This window comes from Pieris brassicae, chromosome 2, assembly GCF_905147105.1.
Source record: "Pieris brassicae chromosome 2, ilPieBrab1.1, whole genome shotgun sequence".
In the NCBI taxonomy this organism is placed as follows: domain Eukaryota; kingdom Metazoa; phylum Arthropoda; class Insecta; order Lepidoptera; family Pieridae; genus Pieris; species Pieris brassicae.
This window is the reverse complement of record NC_059666.1, coordinates 8,042,611-8,069,172: the sequence shown is the minus strand read 5'-3', so window position 1 is coordinate 8,069,172 and position 26,562 is coordinate 8,042,611. Positions and strand designations below refer to the sequence as shown.

Below are 26,562 nucleotides of genomic sequence, written 5' to 3'. Positions count from 1 at the left end.
CTTTAACAAAATAATCAAAGTACCTAAAGTATAGTATGTATAGGAACACACAGGAATTCCACCAACCTACCTGTAAATCTTGCCATCAAAGGTCTTATAATGAGTACCGGCCCAGGTCAAACAGCTTCCTCCTTTGGGGGTCAAATCTTGTACCACGATTATTGGGTGGCCTTCCACAGAATGCGGTGTTGTCACCTCAGTAGCATTTGGGGTGTATATTGAATAATAAGTCTAAAAAAATGGTATTAAAATAAATCAGTGGCGCTACAACCTTTTTAGGTCTGGGCCTCAGATTTTATGTGCCTGTTTCATGATCATTTGTTAATCTAATAGGCAAGTAGGTGATCAGCCTTCAATGCATGACGCACGCCGTCGACTTTTTGGATCTAAGGCAAGCCGGTTTCCTCACGATGTTTTCCTCCACCGTTCGAGCGAATGTTAAATACGCACATAGAAAGAAAGTCCATTGGTGCACTATACTGCTGGACTACGCCAACACTGCTCTCTTTAAAAAAATGTTAAATATATACAAAAAGAAACCTTAGTAGGACAATTTTTTTGTCTTTCTAGTCACAAATGTTGGTAATGTAGTAAGCATTCCGCAAAAATGTCTGCTGCGTGATTATTACTAATATTAAATAATTAAAAAAACACAGTGCTTATTAAGCAAAGGCAGTAGTAAAATATTATTTTACATTTCAAGAAAACTTTTTCGTACCAAAGATTATAAAATTGAGTTTTAGTGTAGCATACAAAGAAACGAAGTTCTATTTTATTTATTAATGTTTTAAAATATTTATAACACGACTTACGTCAGTATAGTGATGGTTGCTTGGTGTTATAATGACGACTTTGTCTGAAAACAAAAAAATATCAAAAACTAAAATTTAACGATTGTTTCATAGATGCCATTACGACTCTTTGATTAAGATTTACGCAATTTTAGCAATTACGAATGTTTTGAAAGTATAATTGTTATTTTTTAGATAATGTAAGTTAAATTATCTTACCAAAAACGCAATGTGGTATAGGCTGTGGTTCAAATATTCCAGTACTATATAAGCAGGTATATAATTCAGAAGCAGGAGTGCTGAAGGACGCGCCAGTAGGGCAGGTGAGTTTGCAAGAGAATTTCTCCATATCACCAAAACAACTGTAGCCACCATTGAACGCCAGCTTACGGATATCACAAACGGTTGCAGCTGAAAATATTTTAAAATATAAAAACTGGTATTCATTATAACGAATAAAAAGGCCTGCACTGAAATTCAACATTTAATATTGTTACCAAATTACGAAGGGATAATGACCACAATATATTTGTATAATGTCTTATTTATTGATTTATTTTATAAGTATCAAAACAACATGTATACGTAAAACTGCAAGAGAAATATAACTCACATAAAATTGGAAAGAATTTAGATCATAAAGCGAAGTTATGAAACTAATAGGCAACAGCAACAATCACCATCTTTAGTCAACAGAAGGTCTGTAAGATGATTGTCTGTGCCTGTTAGACGACTTTTATTATAAATATCGTTAATACGCAAAAAGCTATATATAAATTTTTAATACGTGTTTTTCGCTAGTTTTAGCTTGGACAGAAAATATTCAAATCGAATTTCCTTCGATAATTTTTAGTTTTAACAATTACTAACCAAAACCTACACTAACTACATAAACTACTACAACTAGGTTCATTATGAGCTGTATTAGCCTAGTTGCATGCGTGAGATTTTCATGCCCGAGGTCATCGATTCGAACCCCAGCGGTGCTAACGCAACGGACTTTCCGTCTACACTTTAACACTCTCATACGGTAAAGGAAAACATCGTAAGGAAACCTGGAATTACATCACTCATTATAATAGATAATACAGAGTTAGAACCTTGAGGGAGACATTTAGAGTGTAGTTCAGTATATTTCTAATTATTCTTACCATATTGACACTGCGGTCCTCTGTATTCTGAGGGGCATTGACAAGTATTGACAGCAAGACAAACTCCTCCATTAACACACGGTGGGTCACATTCAGGTGCACAGTCGGGAATCGAAGTTATATCCGCACGCGTTGGCTGCCAGTGGCCATTCACACAACGCAAATTAGCCACCGCTGTCCCATCGATGAACTTGTGACCTTTGACGCATTGTATTGTACACATTCTAAGAAACAACATTATGTATGAATTAGTTGTATGAAATAAGTTGAACCAAAATTATATGTATTTTGAATTTTTTTATTGGCATCAGCGCTGGAATTGTAGCTTCGTTTGGAAACTAACGTTTCCGTACACGATTTTGATATCGTACTTCTTATACTGACTGACTTACGAGTCTATAAGCTTGAGTGAGAAAGTATTACGTGGTCTGCATCAATGTTAAAACCGACATATCTGATTGCACACGGATACGATCTAGCGTTTGAGATGACGAGTAAGAGAGTTAAAATCCTACGCTTTCATTAGCAGGACTGAGCAGCTTTAATGTGGTCTGCCCGCATTTCAGAATCAACATCTGTCATTAAATTGTTCATTAAAAAATTATATATTTTAAGATTGTATCGGCAGATCTACGATCTGCTTTTCGATACAATTAAATTGAATCAATTTTGGTGCTCTGATAACGCTTTTCGACTTCTGGGCACGCCCAAAGGAATCCCGATTAGGAATTGTGAATCCCCACCTATGGGAGTTGAAATAGGATACTTAGCATTAATATGGGGTTTGATACTATTCCGTATATCTGCGGAACAGCGTTCCTTAGACCATAATATTCTTAGCGCTTCTATCACAATATTGGGATTATTATTTTGGAAGTTATAGAGTTCCGGCACAGAAAAGCTATAGATTAAAATAAAGCTCACGAGATACTTACTCAGCTGAACATTTTTTGATTGAGTTTTGCGGAGTTGGTGGGTAGAGGAGGCAAGGCTTCTTTTCAAACTCACAAAACTTGCCGTCGAAGTTCGGCGGACAGAGACACGTGTTCGTATCGATACAAATGCCGTTGTTCTTGCATTCTACATCGCATTTTGCTAAAACAGAAAACATGAAATTTAATCATGCTCAAAATCAAATTATCATGAATTTATTCAGATATTACATACATATTGTAAAAAAAAAACTTTTTTTAAATGGTAAAATAAACTCACTAAAATAAAGCATTATTATTGATATTGCTAATTCATCGAGAATCAAGTTACATCGCAATATTTTCTGTCTTTTCGTCATAATATCGAATGTATCTTATTTAAGTTACTACAAAATATTCTGATGAAGCGATATTGGAAGATTCTCAGTTACTCTTTTGACATAATTATCAGGGCTCAAGAAATAATTATAACTACATCTTGAATTACGAGCCCTAGACTTTAAACATGTAGTCAAATAATTATTTCACAGTATAATCAAAACTCGCCTATCCTAATTAAATAATATCTACAAGGAAAATCCTGTCTGATCCACCTACGCGTAGTGGATTCGAATACTTTCGTGCAACGTACCACATTTCATATAACAGATAACAAAAAATAATAATTTATTAAGCATTGTATGATTCCCTGATATTACTATAACCTAGATGTTATTAATTAACAATCTCATGTTCAATTTCAAATTGTAATTTAATTTAGTTAAGTGAAACGAAGTGTTGAGGTTTTTACATGGGTAAGTTATAAGGGTAATGGTACTCCACAGTGGGCATACCTTTGAAATACGAATTTCTACCATCACAAGCGACCTTAAGCTTTAAAAATGTATGTTTTGATTATACTGTGAAATAATAATTTGACTACATTTTTAAACCTATCCCAAATTGCTCTTATCTGTAGCTATGCAAATGAAATTAGATTTGTTTTGATTGTTTGAATTCTTATTACTCGTATACAGATTCTAAAAGACCCATGACATACTTATAAGATGCACAAATGCATTTTATCTATGACATTGATGCCTATATAGGTCGCAAAATTAAAAACGTTCCGACAACGGGCGATGTTAGCTCAAACATCCGTTGATACCCACCCACACACTGATAGTATGCATTAAATGTTTAATTTAGGGTTTATTTGTGCACTAAAATGTGAAGGTCATGATAAGTGACTGATATTTTTAGTTGAAAATGATTTTATAATAATTATATATATATATATATATATATATATATATATATATATAGATATACTTTAGGGGCGTTCATGTATTACGTAAGCACTGTAGGGGGTAATGTAATTTATATATTGAGTGATTACGTCAACAGTATTTTTTTCTTTTTTACACATCGTCTATGGTTGAAAACAAAATACATTTTCGAATATTCCTACAAAAAATTGATACGTTTATATACGATTATTTTTGCGAGCTTTGCTAAAATATATAGGGTAAATAATATAAAAATAATTAAAATAAAAGTACGACTGTTTGAAGATTGCAAAAGATTTGCAAATGCCTGTGACTAAACAATATATATTGTTACAAAGACGGGTCGACTGCATGTTTCTAGATTTTTCCACTAGTTAGAGAACTTTTCAGCAGGCTGTAATATGATTTCTGACCGTTTCAGGAGAGGGTCAATCACATATTAGAAAATTGTAATTTTCATAATGTTACCCTAGTTTTCAGGAAGCTGAAACATTTTTTCAGTCAGTTTCAGAACATGTGTAGTCGATTGGTGCAGTTTTCAGGAGACCCGTTTTCAGGCGTTTTCAGGCCTAGGTATACCCCTTTGATGAACGAATATTCTAGACCGAACTTTCTAGGTGTGAGACAAGGACGAAATGATACGAGAGAGAGAGAGAGAAGATCAAAACTTTCTCGAAACTAGACTGAGCACTCTAGAACGCCGTACGACAAGGACGGAGCAACGTGCGAAAGAGACAAAGAGTGCGGACGTTCTAGAATTGTGCAATCGCTACTCAGTAGCAAGCCCGCCTAGAAAGTTCTCGAATATTGTTTAGAATTATTCCCAGGGATATATAAGCGAGCCGAAACGCGACTAGTCGCCTTTAGTTTGGAATGCGATAACAAGAGCGAAACACCGAAGCGATAAAGTGCGAATAAAGTGAATATAAGTGATAAAGTACTGTGTGAAGTGTGCATAAGTGAAGTAATAAGTGATTGTTTTTGTGTGTGTAATTAGTGCATCTCTGCAATTAAATTGTGCCCATAAATTCCTCATTGATTTATCAAGAAATAAACCTTTGAAGAAATCTACGGCATTTTCTATCCGATCCCCTAGCTCGTAACAATATTTTTCATTGGAACAGGTAGAGTTACAAAAAGTTTATTTTACTAACGAGTAATGTTTCCCAACGTGAGGCCAACGTGATTGTCATTTGATTTTTTTTAATCACTTGGAATTTGAATTTCGACTTTCATTATATTTTGTAAGTTAAGTTTCGTTAACAATTTCCTAGTAATGTCTTCCTCAATCCTATAATTTAAGTTACATAAGTAACAATTTTTCAATATTAAAAATTATATTTGTTACATAAGAATTTTAGAAAGGCTAAAGTGGGGAGATGGTATAACATAAAACATATTAAAAGTGGTTCGCTACAATCTTAAGTTTTAGTTAACTAACTCAGTATTAACCTAAACCAACTGATTACTAATATAATTTTACATTTATGATTACATTTTTTTAATACGGCGTGCGTATGTAGATTATGTAAGCGTAGTGTGATAAGTTTTATACTGGTTATAAATAGAACGCCATCCAGTTCCTGAAGCCATCAGAAAAAACATTGCTAGTTGAATAAATAATGATTCACAACTATCAGCAGAAAAAGATAGTCATTGGAAATGTGGTGGTGAGGTCCATTCTCAACTAAATATAGATCACAAGACTGTTAATTATCATTTACAAACGGGTGCTTATGCCGAGCTAATAACCTTGAAATTTACAGATTATCACTTATAACGTAATATCCTCAGAGGGCTTCTGATATTCAGAACTTTAAAGTTATATTATTATTAATATTATATAATCCACACTACAAATATTAGTTTTTTTTAGGTAGTAACATTAGATTGAAGCTGTTTCGCAGGTCATGGCCCTGTAATAACTTTTGGGTTTGAGACAAGGAAGACTTGACTGTTCACATAGATATAAAAGTCCATTGGTGCCGGGATTTGAACGCTGGGCAACAAGTTTCCCCCGTGATGGTTACAAATATAGAACTACAGTTCAACCCTAATTAAGGATATTTTTATGTATAAATATACGAATGCGAATAAATCGAGAAACACTCGGAATTATATAAAATAATTTAAAAACGATAAAATGTAAAAATTAAAAGACATTCGAGCCTCCAAAACAAATTTATTGTTTAATTAGCCAAACTAATAGTTATCCTTAATTCAGAAAACGTAAATGTAACTGTATTAGATTTTATGAATATACGCCTATCTAACCAAAGCCTACCCTACTTACGTGCTTCAGTTACTCTAGCGCTTGATTGATGCATTTTACTTGAAAAAACAGAGATCTTGCCAGTAAATAAATGTATTATTGATGTAGACATAAAAAGTATCTGTTTCACTCGCGGTTAGGATTAAAGTTTTTTATAGCTCACTTACCGGTGTAAGCAGAGTTGGCGTTGCCGTAGAATTCCTTGTAATTTGGCCTGAAATATTTTATAATATTACTTTATTGAATTTTAGCTCATCATACATCATACAACCAAAAGGGCATTATTATATATGTGCCTATTTATTAAGGCAAGCCATAGGAATTTTGCATTTAGTATATAGATATTGTCGCACACAATTACTTGTATTTAATTAAACACGCATATAATTCGAGATTTATGATACAAACTAATATAAAGAAAACTTACGCCATTCCTGAACTCTGCCACGACCTCCTCTCGCCATACGCAGTTTTAGTACCAGCGGTCTTGGTGCCACTATAAGTCTTCCTAGGTACTGTTTTCCTTCCATTGTACCTGGGAGTATACGCGGTTTTCGAAAATTGGCGATTCAGATTCGGAGGTAAGTATGCAGGTGCCTGTACGTCGGATTGACTGCGAAAGTTCGAAAAGTTGTAAAAGGAAAATTATAACAATGCATATAAGCAGGTAATGACAAAGTGTTTAAATTTTTAAATACATTATCATTTTACGTTAGTCTTCAAAAAGTGTCCATCTTCTCATTTCCCGCCAAAACCTTTTCTAGGTACTTCAAATATAATTTTTGACTCGGTGTCTTTTCTAATAAGTATTTGTTTTAATAATTATAAATATAGCAGTAGAAAATACACATAGTCATTAATAAAAAAATCATTTTAAATATTGAAACTTACGGATTTTGTTCACTAGAATAGATTCCATAGCCAGCATCTGATATCCATAGACTACATAATAAAATAAATACATGAAGGATTAAAAACATCTTGTTATTATTTAATTAATGCCATTTATTATTAAAATACTAAATACAATCACTAGCTTGAGAATTTCAAGCTGTACTGATTTGTCCAAAAGTGTTATCATTCGTTTTATAAATCAGGAAATTCATACAACTGAATCCTTTTGATAAACAATACACTTAATAGGGTTCTATAGTTATCCGTTGCGGGTTCTCCATTATAAATTTTCTATGTCCCAGCAGAATTTTATGATTTATAATTTAGATATGTATTTCACTTTCCTCTATAAGCTATAAAAAAAAAGTAAAAGAAAGTTGGCGGGAACGTAAATGACAGTTGACAATGGCGTTCTCGAGTTACCGTAATTGCTAACCCAACGGCAACGGATACGTTACGTTGCCACAATTTTGTTTTTAAATTCCATAGCAAGCATACTAAAGTATTGTGATGGTAGGAAGTACAAGGAAAAACAAAATGAGCAATTCTAAACTTGTAAGTTTTGTATTATATTTCTAGTCATGAATTGCTACTCTGTTCATGAATAATTACCAGAAATATAATAAAATTGAATGTTTATTTAATAGAAAAAAATGTTTTTGATTAATTTATTGTTACATAACCATGGATAATAAATATAATTTGTAACGATATAAGTGTAATTAAATAATTGTTAGGCCATTAATTATTGTTTTTATTATAGGCTAAGCAAATAAATGACAATTTATTAAGGATAAGCATAAGAACTGAGAATTATATATATAATAACGAATCTATGAACATAAGGGAAGCAAAGCAAATGAAAGATGAGCTAAGCACATATAAAAGACTTACGAAGAAAGATGTTCGCACTCTACAGGTAAATGCGGAGAAAATTTATTCGGACCTCATTTCGATTTGTAGCTTATCTCAAGATTATGTTGAATCTGAAAATAAATAGTTATAAAATTGAATAGTAGTTTAGGTAATGTAAGTGAGTATCGATATTATAACTATATTTTAGCATTTTTTATGCTGTGAATAAATAAACTTAATAAATATCAACTCACTTTACCGCTCTCAAAGTCAAATACGTTATGGGTGGAGTTAGTTTAAAATAAAACCTCTTTCATATAATTCCCTATATCGATTTCCGAATCCCGATTGGAAAATACACTTGTGATCTGCGTAGCATTCACTGAATACACGGCTGTAGCCAGTGGCAGGGTGAAGTGATTTGGAGTTCACTAAAACAGCTAAATAACTCTATTGGGTTAAGGTAAGATTAGACAATAGTACTTACAACCGATCCCTTCTAGATTATTGAGAAACAAACACGTCTCTTACAAGGAATTATTAGAGAGGAAGAAAATATATTTAAATCAATGCTATGCCACGATGACAATCAACTTAAGGATACAGTAAATGATAAAGACAAACACATTTCTGTAGCAATAAGTACAAATGGAAAAGTTGAACTTAAAAAATCTGTAGACATCCATATACATACCAACATGGCAGATTCCCCTACTTTTAATCTAAATAATACCCGATTAATTGGCACGTCAAATACCTTTGAAGAAACAAATTCTGCTACAATTAACTTCTCAGGTGCCACAGTGAATACACAAACATGTTCTGATGATATCAAAACTATCAATAATACACCAGAAACAATTAGTTTACCATCTCAAGATGATACTAACATCAAACAATTCGCTGTCGATATATCTTTAGTTAAACAAAATACCAACATTGAACAAAGCCATCATTTACCTAAAAAGCGAAGAAAAAACGCCAATGATTTGTCTTGGATAGACAAAATAAAATACATTAGAGTCGTTGAAGACGATGAGTTCGATCCTAAGTTATCGAATTTAGGAAAAGTTTGGGATACTTTTCAACTCCCTCAAGACTTCGACGAGAGTGACTTCTGTTTTGACTGAATATTTTCATATTTTTAATATTAAACCTTTTCAAATAAAACTCCAATCAGTGATTTAAAATTTTATTTCATAGACAATACCGAGATGAAAGAATTTTTTATGATAATAGATTTAGGAAATAAAATAACCTTATTTAGGCCATTAAAAACTAATTACTATCTAAAAAAAATTACTAGAACTTATGATTAAACATGGCACAGCCCATTATCAAACGAGTTTTCCCATATTAATACTTGGTAACGTAAAGGATATACACTGATTATAATTTCAGAGAACTTTATCTAGGTCTAGCGTCGCTATACTCATTTTGCATAAACAATTTTACATAAAAACATTTGAAATACTTATAGTAATTTACTTGAACATACATAAAATAATTTGACTATAAACAATATATTATAAATAAAATATCCTAAGAGTTATGAAAGCTACCTAAATTGGTTGAAGTTAAACGAATATTAATGTACTCTAGCATATATATAATTTTCATATTTAGAGGTTTACAAATTATCTCACTTTTATAATTTCATTATACATATTTATAAATTTTTTTAGTATATAATACGTAAGGTAAGAAAATGTTCTTGGAGGCCAAAACAACATCTACTGGGTATTAATTCAAAATGCATGAATAATAAATTGATTGTCTTTTGTTAACATAGCTTTTACACGTGATTTTTTTCTTTTAATATTAAATCAGTAGGTGTGGTTGTAATACCACAAAATCTCAATAAGAATAATAACACTTTAGTTACACAACAATAACACAACACGGACTAAATACGGTCTTACTGCTAAAAGCAATTTCTTCCAGTAAATATAAACTAGAACATAAACCTTGTTTTACAATTTAAATATAGATTTTTCGCGCCGAAATACACAATTACTCGATGTAGATTAATAAGTGGTTTTTCCAAACGTATATGGTAACGATAGGATATTGTTTCTTTGCGAAGAATAATGTTGGCTGGAAAGGGAAAATGTTTCCCTTTAAATATTGTGTTACTGATTTTGTTAACTATATTACATTAATATAGAAGAGGTTATATAGAATCAGTTAATAACAACCGTTTCCAATTAATAACAGATTTATTAGAGTCATTTAAAATGAGCGGCCATGTAGAGAAAGAAGTTATTAAAATGTGCCAAAGGGGTTGTCAAAACTTTGTCCATGAGCATGCTATTAAGGGTGGAATTTTCCAATAGTGTATCTGTAATACAAACCACACGAAAAAGACAATCGCGATGCATATTGTCTTTGACAATATGATGTCACAATAGATATCTTTGTCTATAACCTTCAGAATATGCTACGAGCTTAATAATCTCGCTAGTATGATATAATGTGCAAGGATAAAGATACCGTTTGTTATGTATCTGAACAATGTCATAATAGTATCATTTATTTTTGCGATATGCTTTTTTTTATTTACAGAAAAAAGTATTATGACACATTTTTTTACTAAATAAATCCTAAAAGCAACGATATAAATGCTACATCTAGAATAACAATCAACAAACAATCTACAACAAGTAGTAAGTTAAATGCATTAAGCAAAATATATAAATTTTCAAATATACATAACATATCTTAATTATTACATATTATTTTGTCATTATTAAATCTAGGAATAAGTAACTAAACGTAATCTGGCAATAACTCACTAACCCATGCGGTACTACGCTTGCGATTTATTGTTCTTTACGTATAAATTTGCATATACGTATACCTAAAACGTTTAAAAAAAATGATTTAATAAATAATCTAAAATAATGAGCGTAATTTTGAAAAGTAAATTTAACTAGCGCCAGGAGTGAGCTAGGTCGAATGCGCATACCCATATCTTAGTATAACTGCGACATATATGTATATTATAAAAATGCTAAAACAGTATATACTTTTAACAAAAACGCGTTTTCTATGATATAACTGCGCACGCCAAAAACAAGTAAAATATGTTTCGTACCTAATATACTAGGTACTCTTATGGTGACCACTTGTACTAAGAAAGTCCAATACTGACGTATATTGTACCATTTTAAAATTCATAAATACTTTTCAATGACTAAACCAATTTCTAATTATATAGGCGAACCAATTTAATAATAAAAACTCCAATGAACTAAAAGCTGAACTTTCCTCTCACTTTGAAGAAACCCATGCTTGTCTTGTTATGGAGAAGAGAGGCTATTCCAAGATATGATTGTATCACAATAGGGGAGTGATGTATACAGCAAGCACTACTGGGTATATTTTCAATAGCCCGTTGTAGTTTTTGAGCAAATGTCTCCATGTCAAAAGTGGATCTCTCTTCTGCGTTGCCGTCTGAAATTAAGATTTTATGACATACTAAAATAGCACATTTAAATTACTAATATTAATTGGGGCCTATAATAGAAGGCCTTTGAAGGAAAAAATTAGATTAAGAGTTATGAAACAGGAAGTGTAAGACTTTTATTGCACAACAGTAGATAATTCAACCATATTGACAGATAAGAGTATGCTTACAAAGTACACATGTTAGAAGTGAAACTTCTTTGTAAATTATTTATTACTAAGGTAAAAACCCCAATTGATGATCATGTACCAGTATATGATCACTCCATGTGTTTGTATATTTATATTTACATTGTATACATGCTAATAATAATGTTAATAAATAAAAAATCTGCGTTTACCGCATAAAAAGTTATGCGACAGAATTGCCATCTAAGTTCCAATATGTAACTACTAAACGAATACATAAACTAATAACGTGTATATTTTCTCGATCTCCCTTACTCCCTCTCTCGATCTTTCTCACTTGCTCTCTCGCTCCATGGCTTCATAGCGTAACGTAGCATACGTTCTCCCTTTCTCACTTTCAATCGGTCTGAAACCCTTTTCTTCGACAAAAACGCAGCACATCTTCGTGACGCTAATATTATTATTATTGCGTTTCATCCATAAAAATTTAACCCTCAAAAGAAGTTTCACTTCAAACATGATAATAATTTCTACATTGTTTTATATTAAGATACATTAGCTGTTTTTGATGATTCTAGATAAGATGCCCTTGTGGACATGCCATAGGCATGTGTGCATAAGGATAAAGAATCGTTAGGTGATACAAGGTTTATGAACCTGTACCTCTGTGCCAATAGATAGGATGCGATGCAAAGGTTATAAATGGCACTTCTTGACTAAAAGGATTCCATAATGTCTTCAGTGGCAAAGGTTCTCCCTTGTTCCACATCATTCGAACACCGCGAAGATTCCTTTCTCTGGAAACATAAAAATACATAAGAATATTATTAACTAACTATACTACATCCACTATTTTATTAGTAGATTTATCAAAATGCATGTTTTCATAATTTTCACTTATCATTATGTTATGTATTAAATTAATATCTTTTATCAAGTATTTTATCATTAAACAAAAATATAGATATTAATTAAACTCCATTCTCATTTATGTACAGCATGCGATTAGATTTACACATAACCAAGCTTAACAAACCAAAAAATAAGAATATAATTTGATAGTCTTTTTAATAATACATTAGTAATACAAAGTAGAAAATGTTTAAAGTTTAAAAGGTACAAAAAGCTCTATGTAGCTTGTGAAAAATTGTGATTAATGCTATTAATGATTTATTTAACAACAACAAACAAATTCAACAAAAACCACACAAGCTTGCTATCTATCTAGAGAAATATTAATTTAAATATGGAAGTCAAAAGATAATTAATTATAAGTGTACAGTTTCTAAAATATTTTAGTAATGGTTACAGGTATGGTTAAGCTTGTAAATAAATAGCGCATCTACAGCAACTTAAAGTACCTAGGTTCAAAGTATTTGGGATCAAACGGTTTAGTTTCATCATCTGTAGAGGTTGGTCGGCGGCAAAGTCGATCTATCACGCAGTCTTTAACAACCGTTGTTACACCAGTTGCAATACCATTTAGTCGACTACAATTTGTTAGAAGGTTAGGTTAATTAAGAAAAAAAATATTAATTTTTTAACCATTTTATTTCAAATTTTATATACTCAGTAAGTTATTAAACCATTATAGGTAGATCAATTAAAAATATATTGCTAGTAAGTAGGTTGGGTAGTCTTATATTTTATTTGTAACATTTAGCAGCCTAGATTTGACAATTTAATGCCTGCCCTCATCTCAGCAATTGATGCAGATCTTTAATGTAGTGTATTAGCTAGGCTGTTGCCATATGTGAATACTTGCTACACTGACCCAAAAACTGTTTGTTTAGATAAATTTAGTAATCAGTTTTTCTAAATTAAATATTTTATTTTGAATTCACATATAACAAGGTTTGTTTTTGAAAACATAATATTAAAGATTAACTTACGGAACAAGACTTGAGGGTGGATACACCAGTTCTCCTATTACCACAGTATCCAAATCATCAAGATATGTTTTCCTGAAGTCCATTTGTTTCATAGCAATAAAATCATATTTGATTATCATTACAAGCCGTGATGTTAGTAGCACAATCCTTTCTTTTTCATTATCCCAGAGTGTTATTCTGTAAATATATTAAGTCTAGCAAATTCTTGAGATTTTTTCATCACTACAAGTTATATTACATTTGTACATATGCAATGGTCACTTAGAATAAATTTTGATACCTTAATTGTTTATATTTGTTCAGACCAAGTTGAATTTGATTTAAATAATTTTATTAATTATAGTATCATAACAAAATATGTTCACTGAAATCTAAAACATGTAAATTTCTAAACATTATTTTTATACATGTCAAATATCTTACTCAGTTAAGAGCCATGATCCCAAATATTCACCATCTTCGGGAAATAAGAGAGCAGTGATACATTCTTGGATAGCATTTTCAACAACACCCTTTCGGAATGTAAAAAAGTCTTTGATATTTTCTTTGTCAAATGGTACATCATAACGCGGATATACAGTCTGTGGTTGCTCAGCATTATCATTGTTTGATGTACTCTGACGAGCATCTTTAACAAGAAAATGTAATTTGTAAAGTGTATAAACAACAGTGTGTATTTGTGAATTATATAATAGAAAGATATATACAGGCCATTAAAATACACCGAAATACATAGAAACCTAAAAATCAATAATGTTGATTTAATAGTGAACTTAGGAAAAACCTGCTCAAACCTGCTAAAAATAGGATAAAATCTTATAGTACCTGCAAAAGAGGATGCTGATGATGATAGAGAATCAGCGCCCGATAACACAGATGGATTAACACTTATCGGTGTTTTGATTTTATTATGACTTTGAGTCGCACCTCGGACTCTGCTTTCAGAGTTCTCCACGTTATTTTCTGTTGATAACTGTAGTGTACCTCCACGGAATTCCATACCATCCTCCATTAAATCACTCATTTTATACTATTTCGGTATTGAAAATTTAAATCAAAACAATATTTGCTTGAACTAAATCCATTCCATTTACAATAATGTCATATTACTTGTTAGATATTCGCTGTCATTGTGTGTCAGTGTCAACTGTCAAGGCGAGCTCGATAATTCTCATTAAAATGCGAGAAAATTTTATTTAATAACAATGTGTGTTTGTTAATAAAACACTAAATCCTAACCCTGAAAAGTAGTATCAAAAATTAAACCGCCATAAATCAGAATAACAGTTATTTACTGCACTTGAAACTCAAAAATATGCACTTGTGGGTGATTAAGGCACATACACTATTAAAAGTCACTTTTACCTTATTAAGTAATTATGTTGAACTTAACTTAACTAAACTTATTAATTAATTAATACTGTTAAACTCGACTAAACATCACATAAACGTATAAGGATAAAGATAAACATATGTCAACAATAAGTATGTAACGGTGAAAGGAGATTCATCACTTATTAAATCTGTGGGAAAAAAAATATTCCTTTAATGGATGCATCTACTAAAAGTAAGGCCAATTTAATCACCATTTTTTTGAGGTGAGTATAAAAAAAACGTTACTTCAATCGGGGTCACCACTTGCAACTATATAAAGCGCAAATTGGTCCCACATGGAGTACTATTCTTACTTCTAGGTGGGAGCTTCCCAGTTCCCAGCTCCTTCCATTTGATCGCATTCAACGCTGGGTAGTTCGCACGAATTATCGATCTCATTCAATCGGCTTAATCCTATGGCTTTGCGTAGAGGTGTATGTTCCCTTAGCATCTTCTATCGCATTTATCATGGGGAGTGCTCTCAAAATTCAATTCTGTTCATCGGACGTCGAGGATTTTTTGCCATCCACAACTTTGTGAAACCAGCTGCCAGTAGAGGTATTTCCGAACTAATACGACTTAGGGTCCTTCAATAAAAGAGCGTACAAAGGTCAGGAACACATCCACTAGCCCCCAGCATTGCATGTGTCCATGGGGCGCATTTATCACTTTATATCTTGTTTACCTCCGGCCCCATTAAAAAAAAATTGTATTGGATTATTTTTACTTTTATTTCAGTTTTTGTCAATTTTACAATGTTTTTCAGAACCAAATACAACAAATAAAATGCCATGAAAATTGGTCCAGCCGTTATCGAGTTACGTATTCGAACATACCGTACCTTGTATTATATAATTAAAAATGTAGAAACAATTATGTTACACATTTATATGTATATTGAAGTTGGCATTAATAGTACAACTAACATACATAAACTTTATTCGTCCAGGCATAGGACAGAGAAAAAATAAAGTTTTTATGAAAACAAAAGCACAGCTTTGACTAAAACTGGAGAATGAGTGTTACCTACTGTAGCGGCGAAGGTCTTTTTCAGCACTTAAAATAGTAAAAAGGTAAAATTTAAATAAAAAAAAGCGCTCTCGCTAATGAATAACGCTAAGTGATTTTACAAACTATTAGGTTTGAAAATTTGTAAACGCAAATAAAGCAAAAAAACCCTTTTGTATAATCTAAAAATAAATAGGTACTTAATTACTGTAATTTTCCAATAATTTGAAAAAAATGTTTAACTTGTTTGATACCTTTCGTCATTTTTAAAGATAACAACAGATGTGTAAATATTTTAAAAATAACTTAAAATCAAAACAACGTCACACACTAGATGAGCACGTCTCTTGTTACTGAAAGTAACGACGATGTTGTCCATAGAAACTAAGCCAATAGAAGTTATGCGGCCAAATACGACATGGACTTGATAGCCTGCTACTTGGTAGCCTGCACATGTCATGACTTTTATAATGCGGTGCTTTACCTTTGTGTACGGTCAGCTAAAAAATGGTTACAAGTCGTGTAAATTAAATTAAAGGACAGCGTTAGTTTCGCTTGCAGATCGATCTGAAAACTTTTATATCTAGTACAAACCATGTTAAAATTTTCACAATAGTAAACAAAATCAAAACTAATATATTTCTTTTTAGACCGACCGCAACACAATTGTCACCCGGCGTACGTAAGTAATTAATATATACTAAGTTTTTGAATAAATAAATAAAAACAACTATTTAATATTTAAATCATTTAATTTACAATCATCTTAAAACGTAAATTTTAATAATAACGTTAATTCTGGCAGCAATTGAATGAAAATATTCATATATATACAACTGTACAAAAATATTTTAATTATTACAGCAAAATGCATTTTATACCTATATATCAATATTATGATATAATGAATTCACCTTAGTTTCTACTCCATCTTCTGAAGATTTTCTATAAATATATAAATAGTTGAAGTAAGGTTTTATTAGATTTGACTTACATTAATAGTTGTATTTATTACCAAAGAGTTTAGGCGAAACTATTTATGATGCTGCTTATAAAACTTTGCTCTATGGAGACGCTAAACATAGGTCCGACATTGCTCTGTGTAATTTATGGGTTTGAATTTAGTCCTATCTATTAATTTCAGCCTTGGGCAGTTTTTATAAATTGATATATATGTTTAATAAAGATCACATCAAAGGTGATATTTAGATTATTTACATTATTCATTGCTTTGGAAGACTATTTTTTTCTATTCAAAGATGTAATAAACATTTTATGTATAAGTTAAGAGATAAGATAGCAGCTGTTCTGTTGTTATCACCTTTGATGCTCATAATGGTTCTAGTAACAAAGGCACTTGTCCCTTGGACAACGGGGTGGGTACACGATACATAAGTCCATGCAGTACACATCAGCCCCGTCTCGCCCTTCCCATTCGCCGATGGATTCACAAACTTGCCTGCAAACAGTTAAAAAATATCTGGAGTAAAGAATAAATATTAAAAGAATGTAAGAATGTTCGTCTTTTGTTAATATTCTCATCATACAGGACTATCTCTCAAGAGATCTGTGTTCCTCCTCCTGATGAACTCCTCTTCCTTTGACCTAGACCAGCCAACTTTCAGAAAGTTTATAAACCCTAATATAAAAGGTATATCCATTTGGAGCTTCATCATTGACATGTGTCAGCCTGATCCCCTACTTTCATATAAAGAACAACGAAAACAGATATACAAATCTTAATTCAAAATCTTGGGCTGTCGAGCTGATTTTTTAAAACCAGATACATAGATTGCGATACAGTAGAATGTCTATACATATAAGTACTACTTACGGGCAATGACATAAAGCATCGGGGCAATTTGGGGGGTATCGAAGGCAATTGGTTTGACACCAGTTCTGCATTCCTGGCAGCATACGGAAACCATCTGAGGGCAGGCACACTTGGTCTCTGAAATAATAAAACATAGTATTTGTGAATTAAATTGCTCATTGCTATTCTTAATAAAAATAATAATAATAAAAAATTAAAAGTTAACGTTGTAATATTATTATTATGAATTAGATGAGAAAAATGTTCTATGAAATGGATTATGGAACCGTAGAGCATAGTTGTTAATTATATTTTTATTTGTGTTTATATATTACTATGCGAAAGGCAACGCACAAGCCTTTCAATTCTGTGGTTATACTACATACATATACTAATGGTATAATTATTTATTCACTTCAGATAATGAGATATTACCAGACATAAACGAAAAATATATCCTAACTTTCCTTGATAACTTAGAAACTGTAATGATAATTAAGAATACTTTGCCATTAATTGTTAATCACGTTTAAAGACAGTAAGGATTATAAATATTAATGTTACACACACACACACACACAAAGTTAGTCACACTCAAACTACAAACATAAATAAATTATTTACACTACACAAAACAACTCCCACTAGTGCCCGTAAATACCTAATTATTATAGGTGGACCTAGATCTCCTTCTAGGTCAGAAATATCATTGCTGAAAGAAAAATACATAATGTAGTGCGATGTCATAGAATAAATAAATAAAATATTGCTGAAACGTGTTACCTAACGTCTTGCAATTTTTCCTTGTACAAACTTTTGTATTGGCTGAAATATTAAGCATAGTAATTAAATATACAATAGCAATGAATTATAAATACGAGTGCATGATATAAATGTGTAGTGAAAATCAATTTAAAAAAAATACATATGTCTACACTGAAACATCATGGAACATTACGATCCAGCTTAACTTAAGATTAAAAAGTAATTTAAGCCTAACCTAATTTACATTAAGTATATAAAATCGATTCAGACCGGATTTTACATAAACCAAGTTGACGCTAGTAAGCGAGATTCAAAGTTTAAATAGAACTGCAAATCGTGTTTTTATTAGTTAATTGTATACAAACACATATGTACATTTCTGAGTTTACTTATTGAGCTATATTATAGTGTTAGTAAAGAACTTAAATCTTACCTGACGACAAGAGGATAGAGGTTCTGTGGCATACTGAAATCCCTGTAGTACAACAAATACGGATTGTCTCTTCGCAGGTCTCCGGCAAATGCTGGGGGTAGGCCACCCGTGCTGGTAATAATGCTGATATCAGCACAGTTCCTGAATGTTTCAGAACGACCACATCCTACCGCTTCTGTACCGTTAGGACATATACCCCACATATTGCCTGGAAATATAATAAGAACAATTCGTTTTGTTATGTAAATAAAGTAAGGAAAATGTACCCAATTGTTTTTCTCATAGACCTTTTTCATTCCCTATTTTGCTGGTCCCCTTGCCACATTTATACCATATCCCAGTGGACAACAAAAATTAAAAATTAGATCTAACTAAGAACAAAAAATTTACGTTGATTCTGAGTCAACCTCGACCATCGTTTGACTCCTGTGGATCTTTAGCGTTCCATCTGACCATTTTGGGGGTTACGTGATGTAGATGAACCTATGTGGTGAAATTATAACAGAAACGATACCTGTGTAGTATGTCCATTGAAGCACGCATTGTGTGCACGTAATATAGGCTGGTAATCGAACTCTATATCTGAACACCTCTTTCTTTGCCGTATCCAGAGGAATGAGGAACCTATCTTCTCGTGTGCCTGACACGAACAGGGGATATCTGCAATTAATACAAGTTTTTAATACGCTCCTGTCTTCGAAATTTTTGTTGCTTAAAGCAAATACCTGTCAAAACATTCCTGTGTAGCTTCTTGCTTAGGGTTGTTGTTGGGGCACAATTTCATAACAAACGTGCCAAGATGATTAGCTGTCAGCTCGATTTCTACTTCAATTTCCTGAAAATTACATAACTTCTTAATTTCTATTATACTACCGTTTTAAGAAAACCTACGTTTTGCGCTCGTGTTTTTTTGGTATTTGTGTAAAATTATCTCTTTAAAAATTATCTTTATATTTGAGTACAACCCAATAACAACCATAAATAGTATGTCTAACGCAAGACTCATCAGTACCAATCTAGTAGATATTATGAAAAAGATTAGGATGTTAATTTTCTCGAATTTTAATAAGAATTAGTAAAAAAAAACAATTTTCTTTAAAAAACGCAAAATAAATGATAACTCTGCAGGGGTCGAGTTTAAGTACATCTAACTAGTTGCGTTTGATCCACGACTTTTTGGCCGCCCTGTATATATATTGAACTTTTAAAGATTTAGATAAACCACTTGAACACGACTACGAAAAATACAAATCATAAATATCGGTCGATTAGGAGTTTAATTATAAACTCAAGCACAGAAGATTTATATATATATTAGGTCCTTACATATGAAATTGGCGTTTTGTATGGGAGGAACAAAAAGTCGAATATTTTTAAATATAATATATTTAATTAATCAAAGTATGAACCATTATTTTCTATGCACTTTTGCCATCTCATAGGTAGTTCATTGATCCCTTTACTAAAAAAACCAGTCGGACGGGAATCAATAAAATCTGTGAAGGCGATTTGGACTGCCCCATCAGAATGTTTTCGCTTGCAAGAAGTTGTCCAAATTTCGAAAAAATGGTAATCTGTTGGAGCAAGGTCCGGGGAATACGGAGGATGTCTTACACATTCCAATTGAAGCTCTTCTTATTTGGTAGCCGTCTGTTGTGCAGTGTGTGGTCTAGCGTTGTCGTGAAGTAACAGTGGCGTGGAGCGATTGACCAGCCTAGGTTGTTTAGCCGCTAGCTTTTCCATCATGGTTTGCAATTGCTGACAATAGACATCAGCCGTAATAGTCTGGCCAGATTTGAGAAAACTGCAATGAACAATACCGGCACTAGTCCACCAAACGCTTACAAGTAACTTTTTTGGGGTTAATTTTCGCTTGGGGTAGGATTTGGCTAGCCATGGATGCTTCGGAAGTTATCTGCATCGAATCGTTGGAAGAGAGGCGACACCCGCTTGTCATCATTGTGACTGTATAGATGATACGGTGAGGCATACAGTGGAGGAGTGTCCGGCTTGGGACTACTTTCGCTCGGTGCTTGCTGATAGCATTGATGGAAATCTGTCGCTTCCACTAATTATTCAAAGAATGGTGGAAGCTGACAATGACGGTCCTTGGAATGCCTTCAAGGCTTTTTGTGAGGCCGTCATGAGTCAGAAAGAGAATGCGGAGCGGCAGCGTGAAAATGATTCAGATGCTCCGCCAGTAAGGAAACGACGACCGGGGCAGCGACGCCGTGTTTTCGCACGTCTGCCCTAAGTTAAGATTTGGAAGATTTGTGTGTGAGAGGAGTCATGTGACATTGTGGCATTCGCGTTTGGCGGGGGTAAGGATAGGGCTCAGCTGTTACGTGCCGTCGCCCTTTGGCGAGCTGAAGTCATCCGTCAGGTTTTAGTGGGTAGGGTTTATTAAGTCTGAGTCCCACATAATCCTTGCTGGTGTAAAATACCGTAGGGATATGCGTAAAAGCATTTCCTGACGAAAAAAAAACAGGATTTGGCTGGCTGACCAGGATCCAACCATTGCGCTGAGCGCTTCCGATTATCGTAAAGAATCCATTTTTCATCATAGGTAATGACTCGGTTTAAAATACCTTCATTATTGTGCCGGTTCAGTAATGTAACGCAGCAGTCGACGCGCGTTTGCCGGTTTACTTCAGTCAATTCGTGAAGTACCCACCTTTCAAGCTTTTTAATATTCCCAATTTGCTTCAAGTGAATTAAAACAGTTTTATCACTAACACCGCAGCTTGAAGCTAACTCGGACGTGGTTTGCGATGGATCCGCTTCCACAATAGCCTTCAATACTTCATTATCAACTTGGGTCTCAGGCCGTCCACGGGGCTTGTTCTGCAGGTCGAAATTTTCAGAACGAAAACGTTGGAACCAAAAACGAACTGTGTTTTCTTTTGCAACATGACCGCCATACACACCATTCACCTTTCGAGTCGTTTTCGCAGCACTAGTGCCACGGCGGAACTCGTACTCGTAAATAATGCGATACTTTAAGTTTTCCATTTTGTAAAATGAGTGACGCGAACAGAAAAAAAACAAATGAATGACGGTCATCGTAGCACAAATACATGAGTAAATAGCTGTACAAAAATGAATTTGGAATTCCTTACCAAAGAGGAGAACATCGTGATTAAAGTGGCCAGTACGAAATACGCCAATTTCATATGTAAGGACCTAATATATACAAAATAAGAGATTTTATTACGTATATGTAATAAAATCATCCCCACGTTCTTTGTGCCTTTTTACAGTAGTTTTCAAGCAAATCAGATATCCTGTAATTTAGATGGAATGGATACACATATGGTAACCATATGACATTCAATACAATATAAAATAATTCACCTGTCCAACGCTATAGTGTCGTGTAATAATCCCCTTGCCATACATCCCGCCAGCCTCGTGTGGCCGCGGCTCTGTGATGTGGTCCGCGTCGCCGCACACGCCGCATCTCCCCTGGTTCTGTTCCCACTGGACTGAACACACGCTACATCAGCCAACAACCACAGTGTTAGGTCTATGTTGTACGAGGGGTACAACATAGCAAAATTTTTACATCTACATTTATTTAATCTGTTTACAAAAAGAGATCTTGTAGGATAGTAAATAATATGTGTATGTGTGAATCGGACCTCTACCTTTGCTTTATATTATGATTTTCAATACTTTAAAGTATTTGATTTAACATTCCAAAAGCCTTTTAAGTGGCAAAAACTTTAATACCCATTCATTGTATGCAAGATCCTATTGAATTTCATCAAATAAAGTGACGTAAGTATTCTTAGAATGTTTGTCATAAGAAAAACCTGACGAGTTGTGAACGACCGTATAAGTATGTACATAAGATTTAATAGACAAACAGTTTTAATGATTAGTAACTAAGCGAATGTACATGAATTTATGAATAGGAAAAAATGTAGATATACAAAAACGTTTTGAAATTTGTGTAAAAACAGAAATCATTTTTTTAAAATAAATATTTCGATTAATTTTCATTAATTTCATCCTTATATCTGTGTGTACACACACAAACAGACGCCGAAAAGTTGAAGATCATTATTACTATAAAGTCATTTATCAAAGCTTCTTAGTTTTCCACTCTACGTATTCACAAATCAGAAGCGATTTGTAAAAAGATAACAAGTTTGCTTTGACATTGATAAAGAGCAAACACGTAACTTTTCTAAAAATATATTGATCTAAACATAGTCTAATTCAAATGTGAATTAGCATCTTTAACTTAATATTCATCGGGACGTGAACAATATATCCTCATACCAAAATCAAACACGTTTTGAAACATAGGGAACGCTATAAATCTATACCCATATCTTGGTAATTTATTCTGGCTTAGTACCTCATAATAACAGCATTAAGCGTCGTAAAGAGTGTCTTGCTAAGACCTAAGGTCGTGACGTGAGCCCTGTTTTGCACCAATGTGATTTTCTTTAATAATTTGAAATACAGCGATTGGAAGCCGTGGAATCGTGAAAACAATGGTGTGGTGTGGTGTGGTATGGCACACAGAGGAGACTGATTAGCTACTTATAGTATACTATACTTATATTGTAGTGCAATTGAATAATTATTAAAAATCTATGTAATAATGTAACAAGACTGACCTGCATATCCTCCGCAGAATAATTCGTTGTCGTTATAGTTGACAGGATTCGGGAAACCGAATCGCCACATGGAATTTCTTGCGGGAGGGTCCATCAGCCTCCCGTGGCCTTCAGCTCCACGGTGAACACTACCCAACATCTGCAATATATGTACATGTATTTAATATTAAAATAAAAAATCGTTTGGAAGCCTCAGCCATATGCCTAGCATGTAGCTTAGATATTGATGGACCTGGATATCGTGGGGTAGATTTCCGGTGAGCATAAATAATTCATGTCGTGAGGAATTTAAATTTTTATAAAACAGTTCTATTCTATCTATCAATAATTTACCGCATAATAACTGCGCTGACGACTATAGATATACCAAAAATACTGCTTGTCAATAGAAATATATACTCACTTGTAATAAAAATATCCATACAGTAATCAACGACGGATCACTGCGCCTTTTAATAAGCATCTGTAAAGAAAGAAACAAATTAATAAATTTTACAATAATTTGTTCAATATATAAAATAAATCCTTGTAAACGTTAATAAATAAAAAAACTACTCCACAGTGACAATTAAGGAAAAGCTTTAAATATTTTAAGTTTCTTTATGAGCATTTAACTTTAATAATGATCGGATCTTCGTAATAATAAAATCACTGTAAGTAGTCTGTAAGCGTAAATAATTATAAATTTCACAACTGTATCTTGTAAATTATTTATAGCGCCCAAGAATATATAATAAAATATTTATCTTTTAGATTCATTCAATGAAATGTCTAAAAGATTAAATTAATTTCAGCTGCCTTACTATTGGCCTCAAAACATTGTATTTGTTTATTGATTTTTTCTTTATAGGCATTTTGATGATCAGTCGCTTTTCATAAATTAATGATCAGACGCAAAGCTTCCTTAAAATACCAGGTAAAATATATTTCCACAATAAACTGTAAATAGACTTTCCTATACATTTATGGAAGGAAACTTTTAAAGTTTAAGAACATTGTTCTCAGTATTTAAGTCCCGCGTTATCGTTTTTAAAAGTATTAAAGTCAACTTAATCTCGATTGATTCAACCAGTTGCCGCATTTAAGGGAAATTTATAAACGTTGTTTTAACATCAATTTCTTAACATCCTCTGATTTAAGTGAATGTGTTGACACTTGAATTTATACTTCAATCTACATTAAAAACAAGTGCCAACTGTTGTTCCATGTTCTATTAAAAGAAAGTCTCTATTACCTATCATTGAAATGTTTCTAAATTCAAAATTTATTTGCAAATTACTGTCAACTGTTAAGATACATAATATATTTCCAGTTCCAGATAAACCAGTAAAAGCTCACCAGTAGCTCTTTTAAAATAGTAGACGTTCAGTCATACCAGTCATACAAAATATTACAAACATTTTACTTTTATTAACGACATTCAATTCTGTTATTGACCTTAACTATTTCTGTAATGAAGTCACGATCATGGTTAGAGCTTTGACCTCCTTCATTAAGTAATCAAACGCAGGTCAGTCAATGACCCGTAATGATCCTATGACGAATGTCAACATAGTTTTAGGACTATGCTTATTAAATAAATAATTCATGTTTGCCTGAACTACATTTAATTCCATTTCTAGCATATAAGACGAGATTGTACTCCAAACTTTAGGTATAAATTTTCAATATTTCTTTGTCATTACAAAATATCTCATTTTAAGTAAGTTATAGTTTAATTTGTAACTTAAATATTTACACTAAAATAGAAGTGCATATTTATATTTTATCCTTTTTGTAATCCTTATGGGCATAGGACTTGTGTATACTACTAAGTATGTGATGTGTAATAAACCGGATACTACTAAAGCACATGGTATATATCCTGGAGACACTTGGAACACCGTAAAATAAAATTACAAAATATAATTTTAAGAACAAAGAAAGGTGTATTTTCCATGACCTGTTGAGACACTATTAACTTATCTCTGAACTCTATGAAATAACCATAATTACGAATTGATATAGCAGAGTCAGCTAACGTGTGGAGTATATCAATATCAAATATAAAAACACAGTATTTAATTATCTTAACCCAATTGGGTTAATATAATAATATAAGGAATTCCTTATTAAGGCAGCTATTTTAAATCTTATTTTTATCTTGTATGACATGAATTTTACACATTAAAGTCACTAAATGTTTTTTTTTAATTCAAACTTGAATAGTTTGCGTGTTTGCTATATTTACAACATTATTTAATTAGCATGTTTGGTTTATTTCATTCCTTTGGTTAAACCGATGAAGCAACTTCTACGTTTACTCATAATTCAGTAAACAAGTTTTAAAGGAAGCTGTTTTTTTATTGTATTCTAAATGTCCTTTGAGAATGAAATTTAATTTACTGAGTGGATGCCAATAAAATTGACGTAAGTGTATATTTACGTCTGTGGTATTACATTATTAAACTCTTGATTACCAAGAGTTTAATAATGTAATACAAAAGTACTTTCGGTTTATAGGTTTTAATACAGCATATATTTTTAAACGGCAATACTTTTATACGAAAATAATGAAAAGTCGACAAAAACAACTGTACGTACTCAATTATCTGTTTAAATTAATAATAACAGCTGATTTATAATGAATGATTTTGTTCTTTTGTTCTGACAGAAGACTAAAAATTTTTTAATTATCAATTAAGGTTATATTATCATGAAACTTAAATACGCATATGTTCATATGCATTTATTATTCCATTTTTAAATGTAATGTTAATAGTAGACCAGATCTTTCTTATTAACACATGATTATATTTTAGTACGTAAGCTTTTTTTACTTTGAGATTTTCCTCCAACCTGGATTTTGATCCTTTTTGAGTAGACTCTTGGGTCGTGGGGTTCAAA

The 26,562-nt window shown here is 32.5% G+C and overlaps 3 protein-coding genes across 6 annotated transcripts in view; all 3 read right to left on the bottom strand.

Moving 5' to 3' along the window:
- LOC123718797 (hemocytin) overlaps positions 1–7,459 on the bottom strand; it is a 56,763-nt gene extending 49,304 nt beyond the window's left edge. Inside the window, exons 1-8 of the mRNA XM_045675653.1 lie at positions 7,306–7,459; positions 6,842–7,027; positions 6,582–6,628; positions 2,878–3,037; positions 1,943–2,166; positions 1,011–1,202; positions 813–856; positions 71–231 (exon numbers count right to left, since the gene is read on the bottom strand). Coding sequence (XP_045531609.1) covers positions 71–231; positions 813–856; positions 1,011–1,202; positions 1,943–2,166; positions 2,878–3,037; positions 6,582–6,628; positions 6,842–7,027; positions 7,306–7,394 — 1,103 coding nt within the window. The 5' untranslated portion in view covers positions 7,395–7,459. The remainder of the gene's footprint in view (positions 1–70; positions 232–812; positions 857–1,010; positions 1,203–1,942; positions 2,167–2,877; positions 3,038–6,581; positions 6,629–6,841; positions 7,028–7,305) is intronic.
- Positions 7,460–9,368: 1,909 nt separating this feature from the next.
- Positions 9,369–14,769, bottom strand: LOC123720419 (tumor protein p63-regulated gene 1-like protein). 2 transcript variants are annotated; one of them, XM_045677013.1, is made up of 6 exons: positions 14,478–14,769; positions 14,076–14,280; positions 13,653–13,829; positions 13,122–13,250; positions 12,424–12,557; positions 9,369–11,619 (listed from the first exon to the last, which is right to left on the bottom strand). In XM_045677013.1, exons 1-6 carry the CDS (start codon positions 14,674–14,676, stop codon positions 11,417–11,419), a joined length of 1,047 nt encoding a protein of 348 aa, XP_045532969.1. In that variant the 5' UTR covers positions 14,677–14,769; the 3' UTR covers positions 9,369–11,416. The 2 variants fall into 2 exon arrangements, with proteins under 2 accessions (XP_045532969.1, XP_045532970.1); XM_045677014.1 differs by lacking the exon at positions 13,122–13,250.
- Positions 14,770–16,903: 2,134 nt separating this feature from the next.
- LOC123720762 overlaps positions 16,904–26,562 on the bottom strand; it is a 33,371-nt gene continuing 23,712 nt past the window's right edge. The window contains exons 2-11 of one of the 3 annotated variants that reach the window (XM_045677516.1): positions 24,080–24,139; positions 23,677–23,815; positions 22,400–22,530; positions 19,771–19,880; positions 19,560–19,705; positions 19,046–19,253; positions 18,631–18,672; positions 18,509–18,559; positions 17,869–17,985; positions 16,904–17,493 (exon numbers count right to left, since the gene is read on the bottom strand). In XM_045677516.1, the coding sequence (XP_045533472.1) occupies positions 17,376–17,493; positions 17,869–17,985; positions 18,509–18,559; positions 18,631–18,672; positions 19,046–19,253; positions 19,560–19,705; positions 19,771–19,880; positions 22,400–22,530; positions 23,677–23,815; positions 24,080–24,139 (1,122 nt within the window). In that variant the 3' untranslated portion in view covers positions 16,904–17,375. Of the gene's footprint in view, positions 17,494–17,868; positions 17,986–18,508; positions 18,560–18,630; positions 18,673–19,045; positions 19,254–19,559; positions 19,706–19,770; positions 19,881–22,399; positions 22,531–23,676; positions 23,816–24,079; positions 24,140–26,562 lie in introns of those variants that run through there. The other 2 variants (XM_045677518.1, XM_045677517.1) reach the window with 2 other exon arrangements.

Excerpts from the sequence above, each read along its gene's own strand:
- LOC123720419 (XM_045677013.1), bottom strand. The coding sequence starts at position 14,676 with ATGAGTGATTTAATGGAGGATGGTATGGAATTCCGTGGAGGTACACTA. Across the intron at positions 13,251-13,652 it reads CCACCCTCAAGTCTTGTTCC|TCGACTAAATGGTATTGCAA; the intron begins GTAAGTTAATCT and ends AACAAATTGTAG. Across the intron at positions 11,620-12,423 it reads TCCTATCTATTGGCACAGAG|ACGGCAACGCAGAAGAGAGA; the intron begins GTACAGGTTCAT and ends TCTTAATTTCAG.